This window comes from Ovis canadensis, chromosome 25 (assembly GCF_042477335.2).
Source record: "Ovis canadensis isolate MfBH-ARS-UI-01 breed Bighorn chromosome 25, ARS-UI_OviCan_v2, whole genome shotgun sequence".
Lineage (NCBI taxonomy): Eukaryota > Metazoa > Chordata > Mammalia > Artiodactyla > Bovidae > Ovis > Ovis canadensis.
This window is the reverse complement of record NC_091269.1, coordinates 43717633-43741497: the sequence shown is the minus strand read 5'-3', so window position 1 is coordinate 43741497 and position 23865 is coordinate 43717633. Positions and strand designations below refer to the sequence as shown.

The window sequence follows — 23865 nt, the reverse complement described above, 5'->3', positions numbered from 1 at the left end:
GAGGAGCGCCTTAAAAGGGTCCTTTTCTTTCTAAACAAAGGGCCCTGGCAGCGAAAGGAGGCGTGGTGGAGGGTAAGACCCTACCATGTGGGTCTCAGTCCCATTCTGTTACTTACAAGCTGTGTAGTCTTGAGCACTATACTCAACCACCCTGAGCCTCTATCTCCCCTTCTACAGAGTGGAGGACGATGAGCTGTTATTATGAGGATTAGCGCCCAGCTGATGACCATCACTATTACTTCTGGGGTTGCATGGACTGTGTTAAGGCTCTGCAGAAGGTGGGAAGGAGCAGGAGGAAGGTGGGGACAGTGGTGTGTTTCCCCAGGTCTGCTGTCTGCCTGGCTGGGGCAGGAGCGCCTGGAGCCCTGGGAAGCCTGGAGCAGGGAACACTAGAATGTCAGGCTCAGGGCTATCCTGGTGGATCAGCGGTAAAGAATCTGCCTGCCCACGCAGGAGACACGGGTTTGATCCCTGATCCTGGAGGATCTCACGTGCTGTGGAGCAACTAAGCCCGTGCGCTACAACTATTAAGCCTGTGCTCTAGAGCCCAGGAGCTGGAACTACTGAGCTCACATGCAGCAAGTGCAGAAGCCCGTGAGCCCTAGAGCCCACACTGGGCAACAAGAGAAGCCACTGCATGGAGAAGCCTGCACCCTGCAACTAGAGAGTAGTCCCAGCTCGCCACAACTAGAGAAAAGCCTGCTCAGCAACCAAGACTCAGCACAGCCAAAAATAAAGAAATAAAATTATTTTTTAAAAAAAGAAAATCAGGCTCAGGACGTAGAGCTGGATGGACACGCCTCGCTCCCAGTGTGAGTGCTGAGCACGAGCGATGGTTTGGGGACACTAGCTGCCAGTTCTGTGACACTCTCTGGACCTCTCTTTCCTCATTCCTCAGGTGGAGAAGCCCCCTGCCCCCCTCTCCTCCCTGTGCCGAGTAAGTGGGATGCATGGCACCCAGCTGGGGAGTGACCCTGGGGCAGACACTCCCTCGGCTGGGTAGGGTTTGTTAGCCTAGGAGGGCCAGTCTGACCCCCCTCACTCCCCACCCTTGAGAGAAGGCTTAGGGTTAGGGTGAGCTGGTCTTACCATCTCCCCCTTTGGTCCCGGCCGGCCCTGGAAGGAGAAGAGCAAGTGAGCTGTTTGCAACCAGGAGCCCCTTCCCGGCAGCTGCCCTTCTCATGAACATCTGTGTCTGCGGCCATGTCAAGAGGGTTGAAATGAACAGAGAGGTGCTCTGGATGGGCAGCAGCCTCCCCATGGACTTGGGCATATGTGGGGGCTCAACCAGGATGGGAGACCCCGAGGAGAACATAGGAGGCACCCTGAGGTGGTGGGGTAGGGGTTCGGGGGGCGAGGGTGTGAGCTAGAGCCCGGGCTCCTTTCAGAATAGCAGGTTGAGCTCTCCAGCCCTCTTCTCTCCCCGCCTCACTCCTTTCCAGCTCCTTCAGGAGGCCTGGAATCAGCAAATTCTAAGATGGCTGTTGCTCCAGATGCTGAGGGCACAGTTTGGCCGTGGACTTGTACCCATGCGGGTTGGGGCAACTCGTTCTAATGGCCCCTCCTCCCCTTCTCATTGGCAATGACTGTACACCCCAAGAACATTCATTTATATCTAAAGCACCTTCTAAGGAGTCAGGGTCTCGAGAAGGACTAAAAGACCCCAGGTTAGTGATCTGGACTAAGCGAGGGGGAGGAGCCCACAGAGTGAAAGGGGCCACTCACCGGTTTGCCGTCGAGCCCAATGGGACCCTGAAAGATAAACAGGCCAGATGTGAAGACTGAGCATCACAGGCGTTCTGGCAGACAGGCAGCCTGGGGGTGGCTAAGGACACAGGCTCTGGACTCTAACCAGGTAGGGTTCATGTCTCTGCTTCACCACTGGCTGTTATGAAACAGGTAAGCCTTGGCTTCCCATTCTAAAATGGGAATAAAATAATCTCCCACATGGGGTTTTTGTGAGGAGTGAATGAAATGCCACCTGCCCCATGCCTGGCACCTGACAGGCGGCAGTCACCTTGGTACCAAAATCCTTCTCACCCCAGAGGAGAGTGGATGGTGTATTCCTGGATAGCAGGGCCAGCCAGTCCCGAGGCCTGCAGGAAAGGCCTGCCTCCTATCCTGCTCTCAGAGTCTGTCTTAGGCCTTAGGAGGGGCTCCCCGGACATTCAGATGGCCAGCCGACGGCCCCACACCCCAGGCGGACTAACCCTCAAAGCCAGGTTGGAGGTGGCTTCCCCGAGAGGCATCATCTTCCCCAGAGTCCACAGGCCAGCCAGGCTTCATGGCTGTGACCTTGAAGCCTGTCTGGCCTGCCACGCCTCTAGTTCCATGTTGATGTCCCTGTCCTTTTCTGCACTGTGAGTCGAGCACCAGGCTACTCTCCTTGGTGGCTTTCTATGAAAGCCAGCGGGAAGAGGTCCTTGCAGACGGGGGTTTAGAAGCACACAGGCAGCTTGAGGGCCAGCCCTGCCTGAAGTTCATCACCCAGCCAGGACCAGGGGTCTCCGCAGACACAACTCACCAGTCCTCTCCACTTACCGGAAATCCTGGAAAACCTCGGGTGCCTGGCTGACCCTGAAAAGAGTGGGAGAGAAGTGAGGATGCATGAGGAGGTGAGGAAGCCAAACCTTAGTCCCTGGTTCACCTGGGCTCCCAGAGGGTCCACGGTTTCCCTCCCATTCTGCTATGATTGTCCCTGGGAGATGCAGCCTGGGAGGCAGGATCGGGAAAGATGGGCATGGACCATCATAAGAGATCTCCTCCAGGAACTGGGGGTGGGAAAGGGGAATGCAGGTGTTCAGCCTCCTTCGGGTCTTTCTGGGAAGTAGCTCTCTGAGCTTCTCTTTGCCCGCCTGGATGCTCTGAACCCCTACGTGGGAACAGGGTGGACAGCAAGGATGCTGGGGACTCAGCATACAGCATACTGAACTCCTTGACTGTGATTGTCCAAGTCCTCTTCATTCACACAGTTAGTGCTCATGGCCACCTATCTAAGGATGGTTTGGATATCAGAACTGACCTTCGGAATGTGTTTTCAGGCCAGACCAGGTCAGATTATCCACTGTCCAGTGTCCCTTCACCCTGGCTAGTGGGGTTCTCCTGGCTGGACAATGTCTGGATACCCCCCATCTTTGTGGGGTACAGAGCTATCACGCCCATTTTCCCCAGGGTACAAAGTACACAGATTGGTATTCAGGTTGGAAATTTGAGGCAGGTTCATTGGCCACAGTCCAGTGGTTTATGATCCAGATTCAGGACAAAGGAGAAGAATGGAGGTGAGAAGAAGGCTGAGGCTGTGCAGATCCAGTGCTGGGGTGGGGTGACCAGGAGGTCCAAGGGGATAAGAGTGGAGAAGCCTGGATCCCATCACTCCCCATCCGAAGAACTAGCCAGGGTTCTCTTTTGCTCACACATCTTTCAAGGTCAGCCTCAATCTTATCCCGGTGCACCACTTTAGCTCTTTTCATGCCTCACCTTCCCACCTACTCTCTGCCTGCACACCCTGGCTGACCTGCCTGTCCCTGGACACACCACATCCCTCACATGTCTAGCTCTAAGCTTGGAGTCTCCCCTGGGCTGAGATGGCCTCAGTCTCTTCCCAAGTCTGGGGTTTGAGTCAGGCAGACTGAGTTCTAATCCTGTCTCCTCCACCACCGAGGGCTGTGTGACTTGGAGCAAGCCGCTTATCTTCCCCATGCCTCAGTTTCCTCATCTATAGAATGGGACTAGCTATATAAACTCACAGGGTCATTCAATTATATCTTCAGAGCCTATTGAGATGGTAGCTGCCATCATCACGGTAACCTGAGCTGAAATTTGTTAAACTGAACTGAACCTACGGGCACCAGAACTCAGTAAGGTTGCTTTTGGCTTTTGATCTGATACGTCTCAGGGTCGATGGAGGCTTGTCCTTGCCAAGCAGTAGATTCAAATCAGACCGCATATCTAGAGGAGGATTTCTCTGGGTCCATCTGCTGTAAACACGAAACCTCTCTGGGCTGCTTGGGTCCTCCTTGAAGGTGTGGACTTGAGTGTCCAGAGGCCTCTGCTCAGGGGACAAGGCTGGGTGGGACTGGGTCCCTGTGGGTAGAATCCATGCACTGGTCAGGCGGGTAGCACACTGGAGCATGCTCCGGGCCTGGGATGGGCTTGTGGAAAGCATCCAAAAGGGCAAGAGGGTGGAGATACCACTCATGTAGCAGAAGGGCCCAGGCTTCTCTCCTCTCAAATATAAGTGATGCTAAGAATAGCACAAAGGAGAAAACCCGGAAACCTCCCAGTGTAAACTTTCAGTTACGCTGAACTCTGAGAGGCCCGAAGAAAAGGTCAGGAGGAAAGGATTCCAAGAAACATCTTCAGTCCCGCTCTGGGTAATATTTACATGGTGGGGATAATCACATGGTTTGCTAATTACAGAGCCGTCCCTGGTAGCAGGGTGCGTCTCTCCAACCCAGAGCCAAGTCTGGGGCTAACCAAGGCTTTTTCAGGAGATCTTGGGAAGGATGTTGTCATTGACCAGCTGGAAACCGGGACTCCACTTCCTGGAGAGGCTGGGTATTGGCGAGGCACGTGGAGAGGCTTGAAGCTGGACTTGAATTTCTATCTCTTCTCATCTGTGCCGAAGGTGGACATCTCTTCCAATGGTTATTGACTGGCTGTATTTATTCGGGAACTGCCTGTGTGCATTCTTTAACAGTAACTCCTACCGTATTATCTTCTTCCTACTGATTTGAGTAAAGCTCTTTGACAAGAATAATAACTGGGAGTCATCTGTGTTGCAAATATTCTTTCCAATTTGGCGTTTGTCTTTTTTATGGTATACTTTCTGCCATATGGAAACTCTGCGTCTATGTCAACAAATGTATCAATATTTTCCTATGGCTTCTGGGTTTTAGGTCACGTTTTGAAAGACCTTCCTCAGTTCAGAAATATAAATGTTTGCTCATGTTTGTCCTCTGATTTTATGGCTGCATATTTTATATCTAAGTATTTTGTTCCTTTGAAATTTATTCTGATTTCTAAGCTGTTTGTAGTTGTCTCAGCATCATTTCCTGAACAATCTATCTTCTTTTTCTATTGGGATGTGAAGTCTTTATCATGGACCAAATTTCAAGATGCATTTAGCTTTATTTCTGTTCTGTTTGTTGTTTTAATTGCTCTATTTCTACAATACGTTTTACTATCGAGTAGAAGAACTATACCTCTCCTTCCTATGCCCCTTTCTCTATTTTTCAAAAAGTTTCTGAAATTCTTACAAGATTTTTTTTCCAAATGAAATTGAATATTATTTCATTGAACTCCTAACCAACCCCCAAATCTACTGGTATTAGAATCATGTCAAAATTATGGATGATAGATTTACTTGTAGATTAATTTGCTGATTAATACTATGTCCTTCTATACAAGAACAAGGGCTTCCCTGGTGGATCAGATAGTAAAGAATCTGCCTGCAGAGCTGGAGACCTGGGATCGATCCCTGGGTCAGGAAGATCCCCTGGAGAAGGAAACGGCAACCCGCTCTAGTATTCTTGCCTGGGAAATCCTATGGACAGAGGAGCCTTGCAGGCTACAGTCCATGGGGTTGCAAAACAGCTGGACATGACTTAGGGACTAAACAACACCAATATAAGAACAAGGGAAATAAGCTTTACGTTGCTTTCTAAAATCGCTTCCCTTAGTTCAAGGCCAGGGAAGAGAGGGAGCCAGGTGGATCCCTGTGTCTGCTCCTCCCTTCCTTTCTCCTGCCTGTGTGTGTAGGGTAAAGCAAACGAACCAAAGTTTCTGGTTGGAGAGAAACTTCCCTCCTGGCTGACCTCTCAAAGAGGGCCAGTCATGGATCTGTCCACAGCCTGCCTCATTCCACCTCCCCCACCCCAAGTCAGTGCTGACCATCTTTTCAGCAGGACTCTGTGCTAGTAAACACTTACTTACTCACGCTGGAGAGAGTAGGGAAGAGAGCCCTGCTTTGTGCAGCATTTGCCAATTTCTGGAAATCTGTGATTCTGTAAATACTCTCATTACAGCCCATTTTAAGCGTTCCAGCCAGCCCCGCACCTGCAGCCTCTTCTAAACATGCTCAGTGCTGGAGCCAGAAGGATCAGAGGAGCTCTGTAAACTGCAAGTCTGGTCATGTCCCCCCTTAGCAGAACATAACCCAAAGGATAAAGTCCCAACTCCTGGACATCATGTCCTTCACAATTGGGTCCTCGCTCACCTTGACAACCTCCTTCTCACCATCCTTGCTCTTGCTTTGTTCTAGAAGAAACTTTCCTGGGACTTCCCTGGTGGTCCAGTGGTTAAGAAACCACCTTACAATGCAGGGGACTTGGTTTCAGTCCTTTGTTGGGGTACCAAGATTCCATATGCCACGGAGCAACTAAGCCTACGTGTTACAACTACTGAGCCCAGGTGCCCCAGTTAGTCTGTGTGCTGCAACGGAAGACTCTTTGTGGCACAACTAAGACTCAACACAGCCAAGTAAACAAATAATTTTTTTAGAAAGGACTCTGCCCATTTCTCCAGTAGTTTACAGGAATTGCACCTGCCTTGGAAGTTCTGCTCCTTCTTGATCACAGTTTAGTTACCTCTTCCTCCTGGAAGTCCTCCCTGCCTGCCTGCACCCCAGGTCAGGTGCCTCTCTCCGTGTCCCTAATTGTTCCCAACCAAGCACTGACCATCTGGACTATAATCACTATAGGGTGGTTTCTCTCTGCAAAAGGGTAAGTGGGGTGCAGTCAGGTTTTCATCGTCTACACAGGGTCTAGGATGCAGTCGGTGCCTGACAAATATTAATGGAATGAATAAATGAAGACACATCCAGCAGGGGTATCAAGCTGGCTGTAGGGTGTCTCCTTGTGACTGAGGGCTGGAACTTTAGACAGCTCTTTCTTGCCTCTGAAGAAAAGCTAGGGGCTCTGGGAAGGAACAAGCTTCCTTTGAGATGGTGGGCTTTCTTAGCCTGGCTGATGACCTTTCCAGTGCCTGCAGGGCCAGCCAGCGTTTCGGGGTCCCAGCCTCCAGCTCAGCTTAATGGGGCCCATTGTTCTGGCATCTTGAACCATCCTTCACCAAAGTATGTGGAGGTCCCCCCTTTGCAAAGACCATTTCTAAAGTTCCAAGAGAGGAGGCAGGTGGCCCCTAGAGCAGCAAGGCTGGTTCTCATTAGCAGTGTGTATTCAAGGCCCTTCCTGGCTGAGTGGAAAGCCATATGTTCCCCATCATCACCGGTCACAGAGGGCTTGCCCACCTGACCTCCGCCCCTTGACTGCATTGGTCCCTTGGTCTTCTGGGGTCCCCTACCTTCACTAGCTCCAGGGGGCTTGCTGGGAGGAGCTGCAGGGGCCGCCCTGGTGTCTACTGAGGACTCCGTGGGGGTGGGACCAGCCAGCTCTGTGATGGTCACTCACAGGCCAAAGTCAGAGGGCCCTGGGCTTGGGCAAGCCTTCTGGTGCCATGAAGCCTCTCTTAACACCAACCAAGCTCTCACAGGGAGGGCTTTTTCCTCAAGGTGAATGTCCTTTTTAAACAGTTGAACTTAAAACATGAAAGAGGATGTTGGGGAAACAACGTGGGCATTGGAATGAGGCTGACTGGGCCCAAACCAAGCTCCAGCACTGAGGAGCCAGGTGACCACAGGCCAACTCTGCACCTTTCTTTTCCTCTCTGGGAAATGGGCTGGCAGGGCCTGCCTCGCAGCTTTCCTGGGAGCTGAAGACCAGCACATACATGATCTTTCAGTTTAGGACCCAGCATGTCTCCAGGTGTCCACGAGAGGGATGCAGTCACTATTACTGGAAATAGAAAGTACTTCTTACCGCTGGAACCAAGTCCAGTGTGGTGGTTATATTTATGCACGCTGAGCCAGAAGCAGGGTGGAAGGTTGGGGGTGGGCGGTGCTGGGTAAAGCAGACCCCGCCCTCTGCCCTTATTCTCTGGATGTGGGGTGTTTTCAACCACCTCTACGTAGCCTGCTGAAAGCTGCAGCTAAGAGGGTGTGAGAGGACCAGCCTGATCCACGCAAATGGAGCATTGTGTCAGACAGGGAGGCAGGCAGAGATGGTGGCCAAGGGGTACGGCCCGTATTCTGTGTTACTCCCCTGTCCTCCTAACAGGCCCACCCCAGGCTTGGTCCTTGCCTTTGGAACCTAGGGCACTGTCTTTCTTTGACTTTCCCCTCTCCTGCCTTGCCCTCCAGCTGCATACCACCTTTGTCAGGAATACCCAATACACGAGGGGGCTTAGTCAATTGTGGCAGCAGCCCGTGAGCCCAGAAACACAGGTGATGGGAACTCTGTGGCCGGGTGGTCTGCTACAGCAGCAGAGGTCAGAGGGCAGGCTCTGAGCACACAGCCCGGCTGAGTGTCATAGCCTAGCAAGGCCCCACTCACGTGTATGACCTTCGGCAAGTCACTCAACTTCTCTGGGCCTCGATTTTCTCGTCTGTAAAATGGGTGTGCTCATAGTACCTCCCTGTGAGGTTCTCGTAAGGGTTAAGTGAGCTTCTATGTGTAACGGTCTCAGGATACTGCCATAGAGTAAGCGCAAAGTGTCAGTCTTCAGCACTATTGTGTGATCTGAGCCTTGGAAACCTTGCTGAAGCCTGTCTGTGCAGCCCAGGACCCTCAATCCCTGCCTCCAGCCCAGGCCCCTGACCGGCCAGCCCTGCCAGCCCCACTCTGTCCTTTGGTTTCCCCTGCTAAAATTCCTGGGCTCTGCCCCTCTACTCCCAGCTCTCACCACAGCCCCTCCCTGACTGTCCAAGAGTCCCCTCCCCTGGACAGAGTTTAGCAATTTGCTCTCTGACCCCTCTCCTTAGTCTGTGGGTAGAAGACGCCTGCTTGCCATTGAACACAGGGGGATAAGTTAGAGGGCTTCATCCACCCACTGGGTGAGGCTCTGGGAGTCTGAGGCTAGGCCTCCACGTCCCTTCCCCCTCCCATGCATGGTCAGTCAGCAAAAGAGCCCAGGAGAGCATGGAGACGGCAGCCCGTTGCTATGGGCGGAGCCTTGGGGCCAAGGGTCCTGGGTTCTAATCCTTCTCCATCTGCGGGACCCCGGCCAAGCCTCTTCCTCTCCCTGTGCCTCAGTTTCCCCTTCTGAGAGGTCCCTTCTGCTCTGACAATTGGAGATTTGATTGAAGCCCCGTGGGTCGGACACTCTTTGAGAAAAACAGTCAGTCCTCCTTCCCACAGTCACGGTATCTTCCCACAGCATCACCCGAGCCCCCCTTTTGATCCCTAAGGAACTGTACTGGAGGGGAAGTGTCTCTCGATTTTCCCAAGCCCCCGGCCACTCGGCAGAGGGTACTGGGACCCAGACCAAGCACAAAACAGAGCCTCTGTGGGCGAGTGGTGGGCAGGCTTTGCCAAGACCAGGAGTGGGAGCTTGGGTCAGGGAACCAGGCCTCTGGGGTAGCTGCTCCCTGGGCATCTGGAAACAAGGCTTTCCTCTGGAAAGCTGGAGCACCGCGCCTCCCCACCCCAAGAAAAGCCAGCACTTCCTCCCTCTGCCTGTAAACGGCAGGGCCGCCTCACAACTGCTGTCATTTCGTGGCTAAAGGATCGGCTCTCAGGAACCTTCCCAAGAGGGTGTAACTTAAGCGGATTTAGGCTACTTTCTTTGACATCGACAGCAGCACTGAGGCCTGGCCAGGCTGACTGCATCCCATGCGGTAGGTATCACACCCAGAGGCACAGCCAGGACTTGCGTACCCCCCTCCCCACCCAGCCCTTCTCATTAACTCACCCATCCATCCATCCCAAAGAAGGGCAAAAACCACTTACAGGGGGGCCACGGGGACCAATGATGGACATGCCGGCATCTCCTGGGGCGCCCTGTGTGGGAGAGAAAAAGGGAGGAGGGGAAGAGGGAGGGAAGGGGAGGGGAGGAGAGGGGAGGGGAGGGGAGGGGAGGGGAGGGGAGGGGAGGGGAGGGGGGAAGAACAAAAAGGAGAAGCTGGCAGGTGGGGAAGGCAGAGAGGGCGAGGGGGGACCCCAAGACCCAGAGACCGCAGGACAAGGAGGCAGAGGAGGTGGAGGAAGATGAGGGACTCACAGGAGAGGAGATGAAAAGAGGATGCATGGAACATTCCAGAAGGATCAAGAAGGGCAGTGGGGAAGCAGGAGGAATGGAGAGAAGAGATATGAGTGACAGCACATGATTGGGGACCAGAGAAAGAGGGCGGTGGGCCCCCAGGCCAGGAAGTGGGGAGAAGAGGATGCCGTGCAGTGATGGGGAAGAGGGAGGAGCAGGGGGTGGGGGGAGAGAGGCAAGGAGGGAGACTCAGCTCAGCCATGGCTGCTCAGGCCCTAGAGGCGTCCCCACAGGGCCCTGCTCAGGATGCTCCCCAGCCTGCTGCAGCCCCAGCCAAACTTCACACCCCCTGAGCCTTCTTCCCCAGTCCCCAGTGCCCACGCAGCTGCACACCCTGTAACTGTCAGACAGCAGCCCGCCCCCGGATGGAGCTGCTGTAAACAGAGGTGGGGACAAGACACACACTTGCTGTGTGGGCCCAGCAGGCCTGAGCCTGGAGGTTAGAGCTGCCTTGGCCTCCTAGTCCTGGTGTGGAGTGACACAGAGGGGTTAAGCCTGCAGCAGAGTTTTCAGCCCAGAGAGGATGGTGGATGCTGGGCTGGAGGCTCAAAGTGCCATGCGGTCCAGCTGCCTAGATAAGCTTGTGTGTGTGTGTGTGTGTGTGTGTGTGTGCGTGTGCGTGTGCGTGTGCCTGTGTGTGCTGGAGCTTGGGGAAGTGTGACAGAAGGAGGATGAAGGGTGTATGAACACAGGTGGGGATGAGAGGTGATGTTCTGGCAGAAGAATCCTGATGGTGCCCGGCTGGAGGATGGCAGGATGCTACTTCCCTCCAGGAGTCCAGGAAATGCCCAGGCCTCACCTGCAGGTCTTGCTCTGCCTCACAGAACCTCTCTGAGCCCACATATCTCCTCTGTGAACAGGATGCTGAGAGAAGCTCTGCTGCCCTTACAGGGCAAGGGACGGAAATACATTTGTAAAATGTCATGCCTCACCCGCAGGTGAAGAGTGAATTCAAATTAAGTAGCTGTTTATTCCATTGCAATTATGTAATAATTTTTATACAAGGCAACATAGTGTGATGGGTAGGAGCCAAAATGCTTGGGTTTGAAGCCCAGCTTTGCTCCGTGCAGGCTGACCTTGGGCTACTTAACTTCTTTCTGCCTCAGTTTCCTTACCTGTAATGCAGAGATAATAGCACCTGTCTCATAGGGTAGATGTGAAAACTTCATGAGATAATGGTGTAAAATGCTTAAAAGAATGCCGGGTCTCCGAAGGGGCTAACAAGTGTCTGCTATTATTCTTATACTGTGATCATGTCCCCTGTCTTTCCCCTGGGTGGTTTAACCGCCCGTGAGGGTGAGACCCGGTCTTCGTTATACTTGGAAGACAGCATAGCACAGTGGTTAGGGACCTGAGTTCAACCTGGAGTCAGGCACCCTGGGAATCCTTTCCAGCTCTATCATTTAAAAAAGTTTTTTATTTTTATTTTTAAATTGTTCGGCCATGCCATGAGGCATGTGGGATCTTAGTTCCCAGACTAGGGATTGAACCTGTGCCCCGTGCAGTGGAAGCACCGAGCCTTAACTGCCGGGGAAGTCCCCAGCTCTGTCACTTTCTGCTGTGTGACGTCGGGTATGTGACCCTGCCTCTCTGTGCTTCAGTTCCCTCTCATGTAAATGGGACTACCAAGCCTCCCTGGAAGGGCCACACCACTGTTACCTGGGACGTTACTGTTACAGAGTAAACCGCTTAAAACAGCGCCTGACAGTTTGCGCTTAATATATGGTTGTTGCTGTCGTCACTGTTGTCATTGTCATTTCGGAGATGGGGAGACTTGCAGAAATACACACTGCGGTGTCCAAGCAAGGAAGTGTGGCGCTGGGGCCAGGAGTCTGCTTCTAGCCCTCTGGTCATCTCTAATCCTGTGGGACCTTGGGCAAGCTCCACACCCACTCTGGGCCTCATCTCGAGAGCCAGCTGGTTAGCTACACTGCTCTATAATCCCTCAGAGCCCACCCAGTTCCAGGAGAGGACTGTTTCTTTGGCGTCTAGCTTCCTGGGTGACTCCACTCTAACACCCCGGGAGTCTGTCTGGGCGTTTGCGGGGGGACTCTCTCAGGGGGCAGCACAAAGAGAGTGTCTCGGTTTGAGGGGGCAGTGGTGGGCTGCAGATGGGGGTAGGACCAGCCACATACAACAGCAGCTGGTGCTGTCCTCACCTCTGGGAAGGGTGACTGTCTAAGGCCAAAATCAGTGCCAGGAGGCCATGTGCAGCCCCCATGGGCAGCAGAGACCCCTCAGCCAGGGAAGTGGGACCTCAGTCAGGGAAGTGGGACCTCCGCCCACCACTGCTGCCTGATGGGGTGGAGGCTGTTAGGAGACCCGGCCGTGAGAGGCTGCGAGGGCAGAGCAGGCTGGGCTGGCAGCCTCCACTGGGGCCTGTGCACCAGGAGGGCTGGAATGGGGGGCTTCCAAAAGCACCCCCCATGACTCCAGGGGGTGGAGGCACTGGTGTGGAGGGGAAAGTGTGGACTCACCTTCTCGCCTGGTTGGCCCTTTCCTCCCTGGGGCGATCACATGCAACATGGGGTGCAGGGAAGAGAGAGGGGGGACGGAGAGAAAAAAGAAAGGATGAGAGAGAGACACACGCGCAAGAATTCGTGTTAATGGCATGATGACCAAACACAAGAAATCACCGTGAAATAAGAAACAAAACCAAACACAGATGCTGACACTCAGCAGGTCCCGAGTCTGACAAGCATAGCTCGTGGACAGCTGTTGTCTCAGCCCAAAGGCTGGCCCCAGCCAGATAACTAGGAAGGAAATAGTGGCAGGGACCTTAAGAAGCCCTCTTGACATCTGCGTGCATGTTGTGTGTGTGTGTGTATGTGACAGACAGAGAGAGACAGAAAGAAGGAGAGACCACCCAGGCCAGAAATGTGTCTGAGGAGCTGTGGCCCCAGCAGCCTGGGTCTTTTGAGGAGGGAGTGGGCATGGGAGAGACTTTCAAGGACTGTGAGGTGAGGTGCAGCCCAGTCCTTTTGAAGGTCTAGCCAAACACCAAGCACGAAACTGCCAAGCTAGACACAACAGGAGTCGTTAGGGGTGCCCAGGCAAGATGCGACGAGGAGCACAGACAGAAGCACACACATCTGGGAGGACGCGTCCGGGATGCAGAGGGAAGTGGGTCATGGCCAAGGACCCCTGGACCCACGGTGACCAACCCACCCTCATTCACAGCAGCCAAGAGCACCATCTCTGGTGAGTCACGAGAACATCTCAGGCATTTCACACCCATCGTCCACCCCAGTATTCTCAGGTGGCCCGTGCCAGGACACCTATGGGGCAGCCAAATGGGCCCGTTGCCACGTTTGAAACAGCACAAGCAGCATAAAAGCGCCAAGGTGGTTTGAAAATAGCTTTGTGTAGAAGGAAATGGGGAGACCTCCTGTCGCTCTTTCTCCTGCCCCCCCTGCCCCCCTGTGGTCAGAACAAGGCTTGGATGGACACTTCCTGGGGAGATACATCCATAGGGCCCAAGAAGGAGGGCATGAGGGGGCAGGCCTGGAGGGGCTGCTTTGCACTCTGCAGGCTTCCCGGCAGGCTGGCGGCTGCACACAGGGTAGAGACTCCTGAAGCTTACCTGTCAGGAGCAAGGACTTGGGTGTCTTGGGTACCAGACCCAGCTCCACCCCAATCCTGGGTAAACTGAGTCTCAACGTGCTCATAGACAAATGGGATCTCAGAGGGCTGCGGTGGAGAATGAATCTGGCCCAGGCTTTCCCAAAGTGAGCCCCTGAGAAAGGCTGGCTGAATGTCACCCCCCTACTCTACACAGGACACGCTGACAGCTTGGGGGACTCAGGGTTTGGGCTTAGAGAGCTGAAGCCTAGAGAAAGGGTGAGGCAGGGATGCCACAGTGCTGTGTTCTGGGAAGCGGAGGGAGAACCGCCCAACGGGGTGGTCCAGGGCTGCCAGTCTCCCTGTCTTGACAATTCTTGGGTGGCCCAAGGGAGCTCAAAGCTCTGTGACATGGAACCCTTGTCCCGAACCTCTGAAATGTCCCAGAACCTAGGCTTAGAACTGTGGCTTCACCCTAAGGATCAGACTCTCCTTAGAGCTGTGGTTCCCATGGAGGGGATTTGGGAGGTGGGAGGCAGGATTCCATTATTAGGGTTAGGAGCACAGATCTAGAGTCAGGCTGCCTGGATTAAAACAAGCCACTTCCTGGACCTGTGACCTTGGGACAGACACTTGAACATCTGAGCCTCAGTTTTCTCATCTGAACGTTGGGGGTGGACATCATGCCTGCCTCATGTAGTTCTTGGGAGGACCGAATGAGCTGATGCGTGGAAGGCCCTGAGCACAAAAGACAGTACTTTCAAGTGTTAGCTATGATCTGGTGCCTCTGCGCACTGGGCTCACACCAGGCCAGCCATGCACAACCCAGGCCTAAGGCCAGCCCAGGCCAAGAGGTGATGTAAACAAGGCAAAGCATGTGAGTGACATGGGGAGATGGCATGGGGTTGGTCAGGGGGCACTGGAAACAAGGGTGGAGGTTAAGGCTGGCAGCTGGTGGGGAATCAGAGGTCAGACGGGGAGAGGAGCTCGGGCCATGTCCTAGACTTGGGAGGCCGGGGAGGCCGGTGTGTGGTCATCATTGCCTTAGGCAGCCACCAGGTGCTGCCTTTCCAAGCACCAGGAAAAACCCTGGTGCTGGGCCCTCAAAGCCTAGTGCTAACCTTCCCATATGTGACACAAGCTCCCTATCGTGTCTTCTGTTTCACCATCTTATTTTTTCAGCAGGAAAAGAAGGTTTTAACCCCCACCTTCCTGATGAGGATTGGAGGCACTGCCTGGAAGGAAGCCCTGTCTTCATCATTAGCCTCTGTCTAGGGACGATGCCTCCAGACGCTGGCTACACTGTAGTCTCTGAAGGGCACTTTCCATTTGCGTTTCCTGCCATCTTTCACTGCTCTTGCTGGAGGATGGTTGCAGGAACAGCTATAAATCTGAGGGTGAGCTGCCTGTCTCGGGGCGGTGGGGGTGGTTAGGGCATAGAGTGGATGGGAGTCCTTGGTAGTGATTGACAAAGAGCCTTTATTCGTGCCATTTTTGGATTTTTCCTTTGCCGTGGCAGTTCTCTGGAGAGTTAAAGCCATTTTGCAAGATCTGAAGGGTTGGAATAAACAATTCCCTTCTTCCTCTAGTGTCCTTTCTGCAGCAGCCTTGGGTGGGGAGAAGCGAGAGGTCCAACTGCCTCCTAGGGGGTGGGGTGGTCTGCAGGCCAGGCCAGCACAGGGAAGCAAGCAATGGCTGCCCGAGCGGGCAGAGATGCTCCAACTCACCACACGTCCAGGCATCCCAATGGCACCTTTGTCCCCCTGATGAAGGAGGCAGAAACAATTAGAAGTGGCTGGAGCCGGGCCAGCAGGTGAGGGGCCCCATGGCTAGCTACACACCCAAGATCTGGCTTGCCTGGGCGGTTGGAATGATTTCCAGGCATCGTGGGTGAACTTGCCCCTTGAGCCCCACAGACTGGTCGCATCCTTGTCACACTCAGCTTCAAGGTAGGGAGAGTGAATGGCAGCTCCCATCTGACAGAAGGGTGCATCCCTACCCTTGCTCTGTTTCTGCCAGAGCTGGGGAACAGCACCCATGGTCCCCAGCTCCTCCCCAAGCCCTGTGTCTGCAAAGACTACTAATAGAGTCCTGCCCCTCCTCGCCACCAACCCGGCACCATCACTGCGCCATGTGGCTTCAGCCGCATCACGAGTTTCAGCTGCTCAGACGGAACTGCTTTGTTTTGCAGCCAGGGGTTATATCTCCTCATTCTGGAAATCTGCTTATTAAGTTTTATTCCTCCCTCTTTTGGTAGAGAATATTTTTTTGCAATCATATATGTGCAGACTCATAAAATCTGGGGTAGGGCTTGGGGTTTGCCGGGAGCCTGGAAGGATGGAAAGCCACAGGAGCTGAAAATCAGACAGTGTTTGTCCCGGTAGGAAGAGCTGGGTTTGTGGGTTCATCTGAAGGGTGGGCATTTCTGGAGTGATTCTGTGTCTGCTGACGCCACTTAGGCAAATGCTGTGAGGGATAATTAGCATCCTAAGATGTTCATGGACCCACTAGGGAGTAGCAACCAGCTCTGAATTGGGCTCCTGTTACACGCACACTGTCAAGACTGAAGGTGTCTTCAGTAAAGCGTTCAGACTTTGGGAAAGAGTAGCAGGGTTGCAGCAAGGGTTATGAGCATGGATCATAACCATGATCCATGAGCTCCCTGAAGCTCCCTGAGCATTCAGGTCTCTCTCTTGGGGCTGCTGAGAGGATGCCAAGAGACTATGGCTCTGGGAATCTAACTCTGGGTGCCTGCCACCTGGTGTGTGCCGTGTAGACTTTGTCTACAGGTACCGAGCCCAGCAAGTTTCCGGAGAAGCGATTGTTATAAACATGTGTGTACTTCACACTTTTGCACTTCACAACAAGCATCAGCAGATCTTTTTGTTGGTCACTCCCAGGTCCCTTCATGGGGAAGCCTGAGTAGGGCTGTGACCCTTCCCACCGAGGACGCCAGGCCCACTGGTTGTCACTTGCGACATCCCAATGGCCCACTTGCTCTTGTGTTTTTGAATGATCTTGCAGGATGTGTGTTTTGGTTTCATTTCTTTCCCCCCCCCTTTTTTTTTAAACTAATGGTCTTTGCAGTCCTGGCCATAAAATGCTTGGTTTAGGGACGGGCATGGAGTGGCCGGAGACTGGAAATTCTTGTGTGGCGGCCCCTGCTCTGCGAATTGCCCCCAAATGCTTTTTAAAGGTGGACGTTGTCAGAGAAAAAACAAAGTCTGCCCACGTTCCCCCAGTCATCTGACTTTTCCCTCTCCTTGGATTTCATGGGACAGATTGCCCTGTCCTTCTTTGCTCCAGGGTTCGTACTTGCTTGGACAGTTTTCATTTTCAAAGCTAAACATTCTCCCACATGTATTTCATTAAGAGAGTCCTTGCTAGATTTGAATTCTAGAAGTTACTGGTTTAGTCAAGAGGTTATAGTACAATTCACATTGAAAAGAGGAGTAACTGGGATAGAAAGATGCACAGAGGCTCTGGAATCCAATTGATGTGGCCTTCGGGGCAGGGAGAGAGGGCAGCCTGGTGCCAGCCCTGGCTCCCCCAAATGCCCACCTTGGCCCTCTGGCTGGCTAGAGCATCTTGCCTGAGCCAACAGCCATCTAAGGGCCCATGGTATCCAGTACTCCATGCTTCGATGCCCCAGGCTACACCCCACAGGGCGATGTCTTCGAAGACTTTAAAGATGGATCTCAGATGCCCAGTATGGATCACAGAAAACAGTAGTATGGGATGCTGTGTGATAACATGGGGCCTTCAACAGGTCTACAACCGAGGCTTGGACAATCGGACCAGCTATTTCCCCTCTGTATTTCCTCATCTATAAAATGGGCATAATAGTACCCATTTTATTGAGTTGATGAACAAATCAAATGTATAGAGAGCATTTAGCTTGGTGCCTGGCATATTAAGGTCTCAGTGAAGAGATGGCTATGAGTACTATTTCTACTTTTGTCCCAAAGCCCCCATGGTTACTGGACCCAGCTTCTCTAGCACTCAGAAATGGTAACTCGGGGGGGAAAATAAAGTGTTTGAGTCTACTCTTACCAGGGGACATAGCAGGGACAGTGGCCTTTAATGAAGCTGGTATGCAGGATAACCAGTAAGCCAGGGGGCTGCCTTCCCACCCAGCCCCCCAGGAAAGGTACCCAGGTGCTTCACCCTCAGCGTAGGTTAGAGATGCTGAAGAGAGGCCTCCCATCCAGACGCACCTGGTGGAAAGTGGCCACCCACCCTCTCCGGTCCTTGGATTGAGGAAGAGCATGTGAGAGAAAGGCAAAGGGAAAAAGAAATGAAAGGTACTTACCGGGAGGCCGGGTCTTCCAGCAGGACCCTGAAATTAAGGAGGAAGAGTGAAGTTTAGGAAGGTCAGGGTATTGCAATATCTAGCTGTGTGCCCTTGGAGTCCCTTGTGCTCTACGAGCCTCTGTTATTTTATAAACAAAATGAAGACAGGGCCTTAATCACTAAGCTTCCTTTCAGTTGTAGCATGCATTCAGCATTCAGTTATTTATTCATTCGTTCAGGAAAGCCGCTGGCAGAGGCCTTCTCTGTGCCAGGCCCAGAGCCTGTGCAAGGGACAGAAGACAAGAATGCCACTTCCTAACTATCCCTCAAGGGCCATCAGAGCTCTGGGCCTCACCAGCACGCCCCCTCTCTCTGAGCCTCTGTGCCTCAGGGTTCCCACGCATGTGCTCTGGCCCTGGCCTGGGAAAGGGCCTGAGGGCCTGGGGCTTGGCCCTCCCTGTCCTGCCACACAGGAGAAGCCAGACACTACCTCTGATGGAGCTAGTCTGCCTGGGACACTTCTGGAGGACCTGCCCCATCTGTGCCAATGGACCATGACCAGGGAGCAGAAGGTGGGAGCCTCCCCAGGGGGACCTCTTCCCCTCCACCGGATGGTGAGGGGAGCAGTGGGACTTCCTTCCTTTGATGCCTCTAACTGGCTTCAGGCCACTCTCTCTACAGTGAGTTGGTGCTGAGGGTGAGCAGGAGGCAGGACCCCACCCCATGTGGCTCTGGGAACCTGTCTGCACTGACCACAGCCATATCTGTCTCAAACCCTTTATGTGAATGACTCTAGGACTCTTGCCTAGCACAATTCTGGGTGTAGACCAAAGATACCCTATGATGGATCTAAATTCCCATTGAAGAGAGGAAAACATTCAACAAAGCATTGATCATAATAGTTATTCTCAGAGTAATATGCACAGGAGGGGGCGCAGGAACAAAGGAGCTTCTGAGAAACTCATATGTTTTTCCTTCTGGCCTCCAACTTCCAGGTAGATCTGATACAAGAGGGTGGTGGGGTGCCGTGCAGAGGGTGGGGAGGACCACCTGGAGAGAGCTTCTGGAGCCAAGCCCCAACCCTGGCATGGCTGAGGCCGGGGGTCAGGAGAGACGGGGTCGTGGTAAGGGAGAAGCAAGCTTCAGTTAAGAGCAGGGCTCTGGTGTCGGCCGGCCTGACTGTCACTTACTAGTCAGTGACTTCAGGCAAGCCGCTTGGCCTGCCTGCACCTCAGTTTCCTCATCCTGTAAATGGGAGAACAATCTCTACCTCTTGGGATCGAATGAGCTGATGTATGTAGAGCAAGTGGCACAGGGCTGGCAGGGAGCCAGCGCTAAGGACCGCAGTCATCAGAAGAGAAGAGGACTGGCTGGGAGGTATGTGCAGCTAGGCCCGCGCTCTCCTTTCAGAGGCACAGCCATCAGGCATGTTTCTCTCCTTCCAGACATCCCACTCTTCCCAGAAACCCACGGCAACACCAGGAGGTGGTCTCAGGGTGCCCATCTGGAGACAAGTCCCTCTGCCCCAGGGCTGCTGAGCAAATGCAGGCAGTAGCAGGGATAAGGCCCCCTTCCTGGGGCCTTGTTTTTAAGGATGTCCGGGAGGCGGGGTGGGGAGCAGTGATGCCCCCACAGAGAACCAAGCTCAGGGGATGCTGGTTAGCGGCTCCGTAGGTAGAGGGTCAGTGTCCACTCCTGCTCTCTGCTGAGTTTTACCCCTGGGGCACCAAAAGGTAAGCTCCCAGGGCAGGCAGGGCACTTTCTCCTTTGCTCATGGCCTTAAGGAGTGCCGAGCTTTTAGCAGGTCTTTAATTCATGCTTGTGAACAAATGAACCTAGGAACGCAGCCGCCTTTCTTCCCAGCCCCACAAAGACAGCCTGGGGCCCCCCTGGTGTCCTCCTTGATCCAGAGCTGTAGCGCTGAGCCAGTCCCTCTTCCCGCTGCTTCTAAATGCCATCAGGGAGTGTGCCCACAAGGGGCGGCCACCTCCCTCTGTCCCAAGAGGCAAGCGCATCTGCGGAGGGTTCCCAACCCAGTGCTCCCGTGACCCTCTGTACTCCCTGCCTCTTGCAGCAGCTCTGCTCTCCTGATCGCTCTGTCCACCAGGAAGCTCAAGGCTGAACCTGTGGCTGCACAGGATGCTGTGGGGTCATCAGCTTGGATGCCCCTTGCTTTCTTGCCTCTGCTCTCCACACACCTACCCACTGTTTCCGTATTTAGTTTATGAATCCCTCCCAAATGTTTCTTGGAATAACGTGGGATGGAAATAAAACAAAGTAGTAAATTAATGAATAAAAATGCAAAGAATAATAATTCCCTCCTAAAAATCTTTGGGGATCATCTAGGGAAGCCTTCTGTTTCTAGAGTTTAAATGAGTTAATATATTTTACATGGAAAGACATATACATAATTATACACACATATAGGTATGTATAATATGTATACATATACACACATAACCATACATAAAAGAAAGAAAGATGGCACTAAGTCGTGTCCGACTCTTGTGACCCTATGGATTGTAGCCCGCCAGGCTCCTCTGTCCATATGATTCTCCAGGCAAGAATATTGGAGTGGGTTGCCATTTCCTTCTCCAGGCCATACATATAATTATGTATATCTTCCTTACATCTGGATGAGGCAGGTACAATTACTATTCTCATCCTATAGATGAGGAAACTGAGGCACAGAGAGGTAAAGTAACTTGCCCGAGGTCACACAGCTAGAAGTGGCAGAAGCAGGATTCAGACCCAGGCGGCTTGGCTCCAGAGTCCATGCCTGTAATCACTTTATTACACTGCTTCCATAAAAACACAACAGTGTCTAACAGATAGTAAGTGTTAGCTAGTATTCCAGCAAGCATCACTTTCAACCAAGGCTAGCAGCTGAACATCCTGTGTTTCCTCAAGTAAGAGATACATATACTTCCCTTGGTCATCTGTTTCAGTCTCACAGTTGGCATCATTAAGACACTCTCTCTTAAATCTAGAACCGGAATGGCCAACAACTGTCAGCTAGTGTGGACTCCAGTAGATCGGCAGTGACTGAGGAAGTTCAGTTCAGTTGCTCAGTCGTGTCCAACTCTTTGTGACCCCATGAATCGCAGCACGCCAGGCCTCCCTGTCCATCACCACCTCCCGGAGTTCACTCAGACTCACGTCCATCGAGTCTGTGATGCCATCCAGCCATCTCATCCTCTGTCGTCCCCTTCTCCTCCTGCCCCCAATCCCTTCCAGCATCAGAGTCTTTTCCAACTAGTAAACTCTTTGCATGAGGTGGCCATAGTACTGGGGTTTCAGCTTTAGCATCATTCCTTCCAAAGAACACCCAGGGCTGATCTCCTTCAGAATGGACTGGTTGGATCTCCTTGCAGTCCAAGGGACTCTCAAGAGTCTTCTCCAACACCACAGTTCAAAAGCAGCAATTCTTTGGTGCTCAGCTTTCTTCACAGTCCAACTCTCACATCCATACATCCCCACAGGAAAAACCATAGCCTTGACTAGATGGACCTTAGTCGGCAAAGTAATGTCTCTGCTTTTGAATATGCTATCTAGGTTGGTCATAACTTTTCTTCCAAGGAGTAAGTGTCTTTTAATTTCATGGCTGCAGTCACCATCTGCTGTGATTTTGGAGCCCCCCAAAATAAAGTCTGACACTGGTTCCACTGTTTCCCCATATATTTCCCATGAAGTGATGGGACCAGATGCCATGATCTTAGTTTTCTGAATGTTGAGCTTTAAGCCAACTTTTTCACTCTCCACTTTCACTTTCATCAAGAGGCTTTTGAGTTCCTCTTCATTTTCCGCCATAAGGGTGGTGTCATCTGCATATCTGAGGTGATTGATATTTCTCCCGGCAATCTTGATTCCAGCTTGTGTTTCTTCCAGTCCAGCGTTTCTCATGATGTACTCTGCATAGAAGTTAAATAAGCAGGGTGACAATATACAGCCTTGACGTACTCTTTTTCCCATTTGAAACCAGTCTGTTGTTCCATGTCCAGTTCTAACTATTGCTTCCTGACCTGCATACAGATTTCTCAAGAGGCAGGTCAGGTGGTCTGGTATTCCCATCTCTCTCAGAATTTTCCACAGTTTATTGTGATCCACACAGTCAAAGGCTTTGGCATAGTCAATAAAGCAGAAATAGATGTTTTTCTGGAACTCTCTTGCTTTTTCCATGATCCAGTGGATGTTAGCAATTTGATCTCTGGTTCCGCTACCTTTTCTAAAACCAGCTTGAACATCAGGAAGTTCACAGTTCACATATTGCTAAAGCCTGACTTGGAGATTTTTGAGCATTACTTTACTAGCATGTGAGATGAGTGCAACTGTGTGGTAGTTTGAGCATTCTTTGGCATTGCCTTTCTTTGAGATTGGAATGAAAACTGACCTTTTCCAGTCCTGTGGCCACTGCTGAGTTTTCCAAATTTGCTGGCATATTGAGTGCAGCACTTTCACAGCATCATCTTTCAGGATTTGAAATAGCTCCACTGGAATTCCATCACCTCCACTAGCTTTGTTCGTAGTGATGCTTCCTAAGGCCCACTTGACTTCACACTCCAGGATGTCTGGCTCTAGATGAGTGATCACACTGTAGTGATTATCCGGGTTGTGAAGATCTTTTTTGTACAGTTCTTCTGTGAATTCTTGCCACCTCTTCTTAATATCTTCTGCTTCTGTTAGGTCCATACCATTTCTGTCCTTTATCGAGCCCATCTTTGCATGAAATGTTCCCTTGGTCTCTCTAATTTTCTTGAAGAGATCTCAAGTCTTTCCCATTCTGTTCTTTTCCTCTATTTCTTTGCATTGATTGCTGAAGAAGGCTTTCTTATCTCTTCTTGCTCTTCTTTGGAACTCTGCATTCAGATGCTTATATCTTTCCTTTTCTCCTTTGCTTTTCACTTCTCTTCTTTTCACAGCTATTTGTAAGGCCTCCCCAGACAGCCATTTTGCTTTTTTGCATTTCTGGGGGCTGGGTGGGCAGGCATTGGGAGGAGAGGATCATATCTACCCATGCATGCATATGAGCTAAATCGCTTCAGTTGTGTCCACTCTGCAATCCCATGGACTGTAGCCCACTAGGTTCTGTGCATGGAATTCTCCAGGCAAGAATACTGGAGTGGGTTGCCATGCCCTCCTCTAGGGGATCTTCCTGACCCAGGGATCGAACCCATGTTTCTATGTCTCTTGTGCTGGCAGGCAGGTTCTTTACCACTAGTGCCACCTGGGAAGCCCACCCAACCACCTCCCAATTTGCTCCCACCCTGCAGAGCTCCCAGCAGTGACAGCACCTCCCTGGCTGGGGACTATTGTGGGATAAGGCCTGGAGAAGCGCTCAGGAGACTGCATTCCTGGGTAGCACAGCCCCCAAGTCAGGCAGGGACCCAGCACTGACTCAGGTTAGCTGGGAAGCCTGGCTCTGGGGACCAGGTATATGGGGGAGGTCCCTGGAGTGGGGGAGGTGAGGACTCTTTCTGGCTTTGTCAGAAAAGAAAGGGAAAAGCAGCTCATTTCCAGCAGGTGGTCTGTCGAAGTTTCCTACGCAGAGTTTATTTTGGAAGATTGATGACAGGAATTGAGGTCTGACATTGAGAACATGCATGATAAATCAGCCCTCCTTCTCTCAGGGAATGACAAGATTTTCCTCTCTCTCTAAGTGAGCAATGAGCAAGCTGGGCGGTATCGTCGGCCTGGGTTCAATGTGCCTTTCAGAACACGGATGGAACGGAACATCATGGTCTCATTACAAACAGCGTGGCTGCTCTCCACGGTTCAGATCAAGACAACAGCTATGGAAATGACTTCTCCGAGGAAGGGCTGGTGATAGGCTTTCAGGATCCTTGAGAAAGATCTGATGTGGAGGGCTTGGCCCTTTCAACTCCAATCCCCAGCTCCCCGGGGTGTGACCTCTGGGCC

General features: G+C 52.3%; 1 protein-coding gene across 18 annotated transcripts in view; it reads right to left on the bottom strand.

Annotated features, from left to right (window-relative positions):
• Positions 1–23865, bottom strand: part of COL13A1 (collagen type XIII alpha 1 chain) — a 153552-nt gene that overhangs the window by 64955 nt on the left and 64732 nt on the right. For 7 of the 18 annotated variants that reach the window (XM_069572480.1, XM_069572476.1, XM_069572479.1 and 4 more), the window contains exons 3-9: positions 17969–17995; positions 15384–15419; positions 12573–12599; positions 9786–9836; positions 2542–2577; positions 1726–1752; positions 1090–1116 (exon numbers count right to left, since the gene is read on the bottom strand). In XM_069572480.1, the coding sequence (XP_069428581.1) occupies positions 1090–1116; positions 1726–1752; positions 2542–2577; positions 9786–9836; positions 12573–12599; positions 15384–15398 (183 nt within the window). In that variant the 5' untranslated portion in view covers positions 15399–15419; positions 17969–17995. Of the gene's footprint in view, positions 1–1089; positions 1117–1725; positions 1753–2541; positions 2578–9785; positions 9958–12572; positions 12600–15383; positions 15420–17968; positions 17996–23865 lie in introns of all 18 variants that reach the window. The other 11 variants (XM_069572487.1, XM_069572477.1, XM_069572481.1 and 8 more) reach the window with 2 other exon arrangements.